Raw genomic sequence first — 10,889 nt, 5'->3', positions numbered from 1 at the left:
AAATCAGCAGCAAGGAGATAATTATGCCATTCAATTTCCCAGCAAGCTGCATACAACTATATCTAAAAATACAAACTGCTATACAACTAACTAAGCACATAGGAAGTCCACATTGAGATATAAAATACTGATTGTTGGATAATTTTCATAAAAATATAGTGCATCAAATTGAGCTAAGACTAAGCACACCTGAGGAGGCGCGGCTTGGTGATACAAAGTGTTGATCTTATGGAGATTGCCTTATCACACCGTTCGACACCATGTCAGATTCAGTGTGTGTGTGAGCTCTTCCATTCAAACCAATATAAGCAAGAAGCACCTCGATGCAAAATGCCTCATCACGCCACCTAAGGTGTGCATCCAGCTAAAGTTTGTCATGAGATGCATTAACTATTTGGCGGTACGAAGTTCGCCGGGCCAGCTAGTTATTAATAAATTTAAAAAATCGGTATTATTACAAGCCGACGACTACCTACTTCTCTTCCAATGGATCTATCTTTTCCTCCTGTTTTAATTCAAATTGATTTTTTATATAATTAATACTAGAAATATATTATACATAACCTATTTTTATTTTATTCACCGTGGTATCTTATACTTATAGCCCAATGTTTTATTGAAACACAGCTAATCTTAAGAGCTGCTCCACACACGGAAGTAATAGTCTATGTGGGTTCTAATATTAATTTTATAATTGTAATTGTGTTGTTAAAACTGTATGATACGTGAATAAATAAATTGAAATTGAAAAAACTACCATGAATAAATATTTTTGCTTTGACACTTCTCATGATTATTAATGAAAATATGAACAATCATGTTTTTCTCTTACCTCTACTAGTTAGGCCTCTCATTGAAGCTTTCAAAGTAGTGAATTGAAGTATGGTGGGCTCACTAACACCCTTACTATTAGTGGCATAAATGATTATCTCATAATTCTGCCCTGAGCTCAAATCTCCAAGGAAAAACCATGGGATAGAAGACGTCGTATTGGAGATGAAAAGTCTACTATCAGCATCATACAATTCAAGGAAGAATTCTTGAGACAGACCACCGTCGAATCCTTCCATACATTCTATCTGCAGTGAATCCACAGTCAGATTTGTGATAGAACAGTTCCTCACGCCATCTGGTTTCCCTGTAACGAAGAAATACATATTTTATTTAAAGGGAAATATGCAAAAAAAGTATATGAATGGATCGATATGGAATAAAATAACATAACAAGAAATTACACAAAAAATCACTATTCAAAGGAATGAACTGAAGCTGAATAATTATTTATAGTAGTTTACCCAGTAACTTAGCTTGTTCGTAGATACTCTTCTAAATTTAGCCTCATATTGTTTGATAGGCCTATACTCTTCATGAAGAAAATTTCTGTTCAAAATTCATCATTCAATGTTGAAAATCTTCCACAATAGCTAATAACACAAAACATGGAGTAATGGAGCAACGTTATAAGCTGCACCATAATGGGTGCCAACTTCCCCCCATCAATCTCATGGACGCATCCCCCCCTCAAATTAGGGGAAAATTTAGCTGATATTTTCCTTGAATTGGTCCACCAAAAAATGTCTCGTCAGTAGTCATTCTAAACAATGCTGACTTCTGACCTTTTTTGGACTCCAACAAGGACGCAGTTTGCGTCCAAGTCCCCCTGTAGGCATCTCTGTATAATCAATATTATTACTAGGAGTAATAATATGGAAGGCGGGGTCATGATTTTAGTTAGTAATAAAATCTATTCAATTTGCAGGCCCGTTGAACTGCCGGCAATAAAGTCTATAACGATGGAAAAAGAATTTGAGTGTTGTGTGACCAAATTTTCAATTAATAGTTTCTCTTTTGTTATGGCCTGTTTGTACAGAACACCCCAACATTGTTACTTAGATTCTTTTTTAGAAAAACTTGAAATATTGCTTGAAATTCTGTGCAGGAAATACAAAAATGTTGTACTAGCTGGTGACATAAATATTAATGTAAGTTACTAGAAAAGAATAATGTTTACCTTAAGTTCAGAAATATTCTAAAAATTTATAATATGTCATTTAAGGTCGATTTTCCAACTAGAATAACTATATTTGCCGAAGTAATTCCATACTAATGCGAGCCGTATGTGCTGTTTCCCCGTCTTGTTGGTACCATACATTACGTATCTGTATAAATGTTGACGGCGCAGTTCTGGCAGGAAATATTCTTTCAACATATCCAGGTATCGTTGTGCATTCACTGTGACTGTTCTGCCATCGTTGTCTTCAAAAAATAAGGACCAATGATCCCCTTTTCACAAACTGCACACCACACAGTCACACGTAAGCTATGATGAGGTCTCTCTGCCAGTATTTGAGGATTGTCTGCACGCCAAAGCTATTTGCCAGGAAATCAATGGCATTTCTAGAGACATGTTAGCAAAATCCGTAGCAGGTTTTAAAGAATGCCTTCAACAATGTATCCAAGCAGCAGGCGACCACCTTAGAGATGTAATTTTCAAATAATAGATTGTAAGTAATTTTATTTTGAAATTGCATATTGTGTACACTGCATTTTGACTGAGAAATGCATTTTTTACTCTGATTTGCAATAGTTCTCGTTATTTGAAAAACATGCGTTTCCCGGAAATCACCCTGTACAACCTCTGAAACTGCCATTGATAATTTTATTACAAATATTCGTGATGAGAACTTGGAAGTGTCAGGCATTATAACCCATATATGATGATCATGATGCTCAGCTATAGATATGATGATCATGATGCTCAGCTATAGATATGATGATCATGATGCTCAGCTATTTGAAATTCTTAATGTTAGTAACTTTCACAAAAAACCAATAAGAGGTCTTAGCAGGAGATTTGACGACTGTAATTCCAATATATTTTTAAAGATTTAGAGAGCGTCAATTGGATGGACGTTTATCAATCTTCAGTAAGTGATAAGTATAATGTATTTATTTCAATTTTTTCATATTATTTCAACATTAATTTTCCAAAGCTATTTATGAATGAGAAGGAAACAAATAAGGATAAATATTCGAGCAGCGAGGTCATTAGGAAAAAGAGAGACTTATTAGAGCTTGAAAGAATATTTAGAAATACAAAGAGTGATGATTTAAAAGATCAAATTTAAACTAGAAAGAGAGATTTGAGACAGGAAGTAGCAATAAATAAACAAAAAGTCTTGCCGGCAATAATTAAACCCCTGACTCATATAATAAATTCCTCCTTGATATCGGGCCATTTTCCAAACATTTCAAAGGTAGCCAGGGTTTTTCCAATATTTAAGAAGGGTGATGTCAGAGAACCTGCTTGCTATATGCCAGTATCTATTTTATCAGTATTTTCTAAAATTAGTGAACGTGTGGTGTACATGCAGCTAATAGAATATTTAGAAAGAAATAACATTTTGGACAAAGAGCAGCATGGTTTTCGCTCTAAAAAGTCCACGATAACTGCTGGAGTCGATTTCATCAACTCTATCGTAAATGCAATCGACAAAGGGGAGAAAATTGTTGGCATATTCTTGGATATGACTCGTGCTTTTGACAGTGTGAGGCATAATGTTTTGATAGATACGTTGAAAACTCTAGGTGTAAATGGAATAGAACAGACATTGGTTTGAATCGTACCTGAAGGATAGACAACAATTTGTTGAGATAGAGCATATTGAAGAGACGCATGCGCTGCAATATAAAATCAGATACCGCTCTGACCTGAGGAGTCTGAAATATGGTGTCCCTCAAGGCTCAATATTAGGTCCTTTATTGTTCCTGTGCTACATCAAAGGGTTGCCTAGGGTGGTCCAGGGGAAGCTACTGTTTGTCTCTATGCTGATGATGCAAACATCATCTTCTCGGGTGAATCCATTGAAGAGATTGAAGCAGCATCCGCTGTTGGCTTGTATTCCATTAATAAATTTCTAAATAATAGAATCTTCTTTTAAACGCCAGCAAGTCTATTGTAGTTCCTTTTTCTACAAGGCAAAGAATTAATCATTGGTCCCCAAATGTTGAAATAAATGGCGAAACCTTAGAACTAGTGGATGGCACAAAATTCTTAGGCCTTGATATTGATAGCAGCTTATCATGGGATAAACATGTATCTCAGGTTGTAAAAAAGATATCCCCCGGCCTTTTTGCTTTGCGGCAATTGACAGATATCTGCAGTATACAGACAATGAAATCCCTGTACCACTCTTTAATACATTCTCATCTGGCATACGGACTTGCTATCTATGGAAGTACAACCAAGAGTGACCTTGATAAGATACTATTACAACAAAAAAGAGCTCTCAGAATAATAATGAAGTTAAAAAGATTAGACTCAGTAAAACTCGTTTTTCCACAGTTTGGAATCTTAACAATCTATGGGCAATATATTTTTGACGTAGTCATGTACTTTAAAAAATGCTCGTCAACAGGATCAAGAAACGAAACACATGGCTACAACACCAGATTTGGAAGGATCGAGGAGAAGCATAGATTGGATTTCTTTAAGAAAAAACAGTTTTTATGGGTAGAAAATTTTCCAATATACTTCCTAGAGAGTTGAAAGAAATAGAAGAGGTTGAATACCTACAAAAAAATTAAAGGAATATTTGGTGGGACTATCTCTATACTCTTTGCAGGAGTATGTCAATTTGACTGTAAGATTTTAGAATCTTGTTTTTTATCAGAATTTTTGACTTATGTATGTGTAAAGGATGATTTTGTGACGATATTAATAATTCTTTTTGTAATTTGACACTGTTCAGATGTATTTTGTGAATAAAGAAATTTCAATTCAATTCAATTCAATTGAAAATTGAATGTTTTTTCCCAAAAACATGAATAATAGTAAATTTTTTATCAAACATTTCCTGTTATTAATATATGTTATTATTAGGATTTACAGAAATCCATAAATCGATTGAAATACTTGAATACATATCATGAAAAACTCAAACCACAATTCCAAACTCTTAAGAAATGTTGGTGAAGTGGGGTATTCAAATTTATTCAAGGTTCTATTATTTACCTGCAGGAATAACTGTGTAGATACATGGCTCTTTCTGCTTGCCCAGGATATTCTTTCCCCAGCAATAGAGTGTGCCGTAATCCAGCTCTGTCATAGGAGTGAACCCAAACAGACTTCGTGTTTTCTCAACTGTATAATGTTGCTGCTCAATGTCTATTGTTTCTCGACTAGAATTGAATTTCCAGCTGAAATCAATGTTTGGAGGATTGGATTCTACTTCGCATAATATTCGAACAATCTCGCCTCTGGCTACTCCTATCACTTTCTGCTGTCCCGGTCGGCATACAGGAATAACTGCAAGCAAAGACACATACAATTAGAAAAAAAATGAAAATACTCCAAAGTATTACTACAGTGTATGCGAACTATGAAGGCAGGATCTTGAGACTTGGAATAGTGTAATGTCTAAAACTAATGGGGAGTGAGTTTTAATCCTCCAACACTCGTACAACAAATAATATTCTATTGCAGAGTTATAAGCATACTAAACACTTATCATTCAGGCCTTCTTGAGGATTTCAGTACTTCTCAAGGGTTCATTGGTTTGAAGCTGTTTACAACTCATTAACCATTGTTTCCAAACTTGAACTATAGTGAGGTCCACGTTATAATGGCAGTGAAGAAAGATAGGGGAAAAACGTCGCCAAGTCTCTCCATTTTGCCACTGAGTGTACACAGCTGTTACTCAATTCATCCCATCAAATTTGATATAATAATAATTATCATTTCCTTGATAAAATAATCAATTTAATGTTAAATTAATCAAGAATATATATTTTTTCATAATTTGATTAAAAAATTCGCTTACATAACTGAGATCAGATTTTTATTTTTACACAAACTGAAATGGCGGCTAATTTGAAAAGCTGTGATACACCAATCTGAATTTCAAAACAACAGAAATTAAGTTACTTTGTAGGTATTCTATTCCAATTTCTTTTTGAAATAATAGAAAAATAGGAATCCTATTTAAAATAAGTAATTTCAATGGAAATAATTCTGTAATAACCTTTCAATATTATTTATACTGGTACGAGTAGGTCTAACCTATACATGTAGGCTAACTGAAGCATGGATGAAGTCTAGAATAGTTAGTTATCAACTTTTAAAATGTCATTTCAGGTATTATTTCATTGTTTCAAAAATACATTTTAAATTAATTATACGACTTGTGTACTAAAGTATTTTAATAGAATGAAGAAAAAAAAATGGCGGCTGAGAAAGTTTGTTTACTTTTCTATAGTGAGGTCCACATTATAATGGCAGTGTACAATTGACAATACTGTTGCTGTCCTTTTCTATCATACAACAAAACAGATAGCACTATCTCTCTCTCGCTTTGCAATGTTGTCTATTTGCCAGAATATTTTATATTTACTTTTGACAGTGACTGTACAAAACTGAACAATCCATATTCTCAGCCGCCATTTTTTTCTTCATTCTATCAAAATACCTGAGTACACAAGACGTATAATTGATTTAAAAAGTATTTTTGAAACAATTAAATAATTGTTAAACATTACTTTATGAGAAACACAAATTAAAATACCTGAGATGACATTTTAAAAGTTGATAACTAACCATCCTAGACTTCATCCATGCTTAAGTTAGCCTATGGGTTAGACCTACTTGTACCGGTATGAATAATATTGAAAAGTTATTTTAGAATTTATCCATTGAAATTACTTATTTTCAAATAAAATTCCTATTTTTCTATTATTTTTGAATGAAATTGGAATAGAATACCTACCAAATAACTCAATTTCTGTTGTTTTGAAATTCAGATTGTTGTATCACAGCTTTTTAAATAAACTGCCATTTCAGGTTTGTATAAAAATAAAAATCTGATCTCAGTCATGATAGCAACTTTTTGAATCAAATTATGAAAAAATATACTTTCTTGATCAATTTGACATTAAATTGATTATTTTATCAAGGAAATGATAATTATTATTAAATTAAATTTAATGGGATGAATTGAGTAACAGCTGTGTACATTCAGTGGCGAAATGACTTGGCAACGTTTTTCTCCTATCTTCCTTCACTATCATTATAACGTAGACCTCATTATACAATCACTGTCAAAAGTAAAAATAAAATATTCTGGCAAGCATACAACATTGCAAAGCTAGAGAGAGATAGCGCTATCTGTTTTGTTGTATGATAGAAAAGGACAGCAACAGTATTGTCAATTGTACAATGCCATTATAATGTGGACCTCACTATAGTACAGCCTATAGGTAAGGATATTGATCTACTTTGGATTCAAAGTATACCAAAGTATACAAAGTATACGATTCAGATAATGGTTTCATATGATTGTATGAGCTGTAGCCTACACTATATAGAGGTCAATGCCATGCTTTAATTATGTTGTATTTCCATTTATATAGCAGTAGCCTATTTAGAATAGTCCAAAATTATTTATGTAAGTGAGTGTCATCTCTATGAACTGATTCAAATTTTAATTCCTATACTTTGGAATCATGGAGTTCAATACGGTAGTTATTTGTATATCTAGAGTGAAAATGCTACTTTTTCTCCCTGAAGGGAAAGATTGATGCCCAAGGGAAACAATTTCCCTGAGGGAGAAAAAGCATTCTTCACTCATGATATACACAACATTTTTCCCCTAACTACATGTTTATAAAAACACTGCAAGTAAAATAATTTTAAAAAATACGTGACCAGTATTAATGTTTTACAATATAACCTAAAAAGTAAACAGCTGGAAGTAATCAGAATTCACCGCGGCAGAAGTTGTAACAACAATGGCCGACTCATAATAATTAACCTTTGTTTTGCCTTTCACTTCATACATTCCCTTACACACGACCCTGATCTTTCTCTCTTTATCTTCTTCTTCTAATATTAGTTCAGTGTGTGAAATAAAATTATCAATACAGTGAGTGAAATTGTAGTACAGTTTATTATTATAATCCAAAGTGATTGATTGGCACCGGGGCAAAATTCTGTATAGAGTGAAGGAGTCGAAACCCACTCTAAACAAAAAACGACAGTAGTGAAGAAGTTCAAGTACCGAGAGATTAAAAAGTGACACTTTAGTATTCTGGTCCAGGGAGTAAAGTAAGTACTGTAGTGCTGTTTTTTAAAATGCCTCACGTTGTGAGCCAAATTGTGTGGAGCTCTTCCTGGGGGAGTTACTATCGCCTCCAAGGATAGGACGACACACGTATAATGAATCTTGCACTGAGTCACCAGTATTGAGGTTAGAAATTTTTGAAAATGCTTGCGTGGACGCTAAGTGAATACCAGACTGATTGAGTCACTACAAGATTCCATACAATCGTCTGAATCGCGGGAGGCGTAAACACTTGCTCACCCTTGATTCTTCTTATGACAGATTGTATAATGATAAAAATTTTTAAAAGTAGTGTAGCGGTTGCTAAACACTGAATACGGATATCTTAAAACTATTACCTGTGATGGAACAGCATACAAAATCATACAGGTCAAGCAAAAATCCTGATGTAGATAATTTATGGGACTGCGTCTCTAATAAGTTCCGAAGGATTAAAGTAGGGCACTAGGACCAGATATCGTTTGGAATATATTTTGAGAACAGAGTCTTGTCGGGTTTTATGCTCTATTGTAGGAAATTATATGATCTCCAGCTGCATCTGCTATACAGTCGACGAATTCGCTCCTAAGTCGAAGTTGGTAACAGATAAAAGCTGATATATGAGCAGGTGAGGACAGAGAATAGATAATCTCGATCTGACCCCACACACTACATCCACTTAGATCTGTTCCAATATCCAGGTTGATCCAATTATTTCAATAATCGTACTTGATCGGTTCTTGATAATATAGAACTTGTCAGACACAATGATTGACAGGCTTAAGAAATAATCGAACTCAGAAGATGAATTGACAAAATGGAAATATAATATAATAAAATATATGATTTGACAGTGCAGATTCAGAGCTTGGATTACAGATTGAAAATAGTTTAACATTGACAAAAATGATTAGAAGTTTGCTTGTGCTCGCATGATACCAAGCATTATTCAACAGAATTTCAAATTGATAAATTCAACAGTTTTTTGAAAAAATAGTGAAAATAACTTATGAAAGATTTTTAAAATTGCTCGGGGTCGTGGTTCTGGCAGCGGAGGATAGTTAATCAACTACAAGTTCTTATAAATTCTATATCAGATAAACTCTAAGATCTTAATAATTATTTGCGCTTGTTGGCATGGCCATTGCTTTGACGAAGAAAAATTTTATATTTTCTGCACTGTTATTTCTTTCAAAGCAAAGATTGGGGCCCCAAAATATAAAACTCATGTGAATCCTCTTGGCGGTTGTGGTTCCTTTAGATCAAATTTGTTTGATCGGTGGCTGGTCCAGGCTTCGGTCTCAGCACATGTGGAATTTTAATTAAATATCTCCTTCACCAAAATAATTAGGGAATAATTAAATTTGACTTTCTCGAATTATTGATTGATGAAATAAATTTATAAAATAACAAATAAAATAGCCTAAAATATTGGCTCACAGATAAAATATACAAAAATAGAACGAAATTTCACTAATAGGTCTTTGGTAACTTTCAACGAGGTCTTAACGGTGAGGATTTTAAAAGGGAAGTGACTTGTCTTCTTCTAAGCCTTTGGCTAGAACCTTTTCTCTGAGAATCTCTGTGTAATTAATCTGCATGAAAATTTGCCATTGGTAGAATGATTATGATGTAGGCATGACGTCAGTGGCAGGCAGTAAATATAATTCCTTTGATTACAATAATAACTTAATTTGTATAATTTTTTAAACTGCTTAATTCTCTAGATACAGTTCCTCTATACAGTGTACATGCACTAGCATATATTATAAGGCAAGTTTGCTGTCTGATAACAGATTAACATATGATGCTTTCAAACGATCATCCCTTTTGGTGCTATTTCTATGACATATGATTGGCTTAGACTTGCCAAAGAGATTCATTCACCATGTGACTCAGTTGAATCAATAATTTATAATTTAATATTTCTATATAATTCTTATTATATTTGAAACTGTTATAATTAATTTTTGTTGCTCTTATCAGTAATACAATATTCATGCTATGACCTAGTTTGTTACAATAATATTCGACATTATAATGTAATTTCGTGAATAATAAATAATTTTAACAATAATACATACATTTTATTTTTCTATTTGAAATTCTTTGTCCTTTATCAATAGTTCTTAATTTTAGAAATAATATTATAGCTTGCATGAAAACCTGGCATGACATTTTATAATATATTGAGTCAGTCAGCTGTGTATGAGCTGCTACAAAAACATCTAATCAATTGTAAACAAAAGTGTAACCTCCAAAAGTTCAATGAGTATTTCATAAATGACTTGTATTCAATTTGCAAAATAATTATAATTTTATTAAATAGTTCTCTGAAAAAAATGTGTAGTACAGAACGGTACTCTTATCTTATACTCAGCTGTTGATAAGGAAGCCTTATCACTCCGGTGCTAACTATTCGTTTGGCAGATCTTTCATTCTATAAGGGTAATTACAATTTTCCTAGCTAATTCTCTCCTTTCATGAGATTTACTCAAAAAATTCATCACAGTACTTTAGACAGTAGGTGGAGGAAAAATTTATTTTTATTTTGGTCCCGAGTAATCAAAGATGGTTAAATTATTTTCACATGATAATAAAAAATGAGTGGATAAAAATTATTCAAAAATTATACATAACTGATGTTTGATTACTGAATATTTTATTCTATTCGAATAACCTTCTACGCATAATAATATCGAGTTTTCTATACAGGATATATTGGACTATAATATTAATATTATACTCAAGGATTGATATAATATAAGGTTAATTCAATATTTATTTATGAAT

The 10,889-nt window shown here is 33.0% G+C and overlaps 1 protein-coding gene and 1 long non-coding RNA gene across 4 annotated transcripts in view; both read right to left on the bottom strand.

Moving 5' to 3' along the window:
* LOC111051989 (hemicentin-1) overlaps positions 1 to 10,889 on the bottom strand; it is a 731,812-nt gene that overhangs the window by 8,805 nt on the left and 712,118 nt on the right. For all 3 annotated transcript variants that reach the window (XM_039427471.1, XM_039427469.1, XM_039427470.1), the window contains exons 10-11: positions 5,015 to 5,308; positions 833 to 1,138 (exon numbers count right to left, since the gene is read on the bottom strand). In XM_039427471.1, coding sequence (XP_039283405.1) covers positions 833 to 1,138; positions 5,015 to 5,308 — 600 coding nt within the window. The remainder of the gene's footprint in view (positions 1 to 832; positions 1,139 to 5,014; positions 5,309 to 10,889) is intronic.
* LOC120351173 lies at positions 4,102 to 4,488 on the bottom strand. The gene is made up of 2 exons (XR_005571216.1): positions 4,256 to 4,488; positions 4,102 to 4,193 (listed from the first exon to the last, which is right to left on the bottom strand). It is a non-coding gene; the product is annotated as an uncharacterized LOC120351173 (long non-coding RNA).

The sequence above is a fragment of the Nilaparvata lugens genome, chromosome 4, assembly GCF_014356525.2.
Source record: "Nilaparvata lugens isolate BPH chromosome 4, ASM1435652v1, whole genome shotgun sequence".
Lineage (NCBI taxonomy): Eukaryota > Metazoa > Arthropoda > Insecta > Hemiptera > Delphacidae > Nilaparvata > Nilaparvata lugens.
The sequence above is the reverse complement of the archived record's forward strand: the minus strand, read 5'-3'. Positions and strand labels throughout refer to the sequence as shown.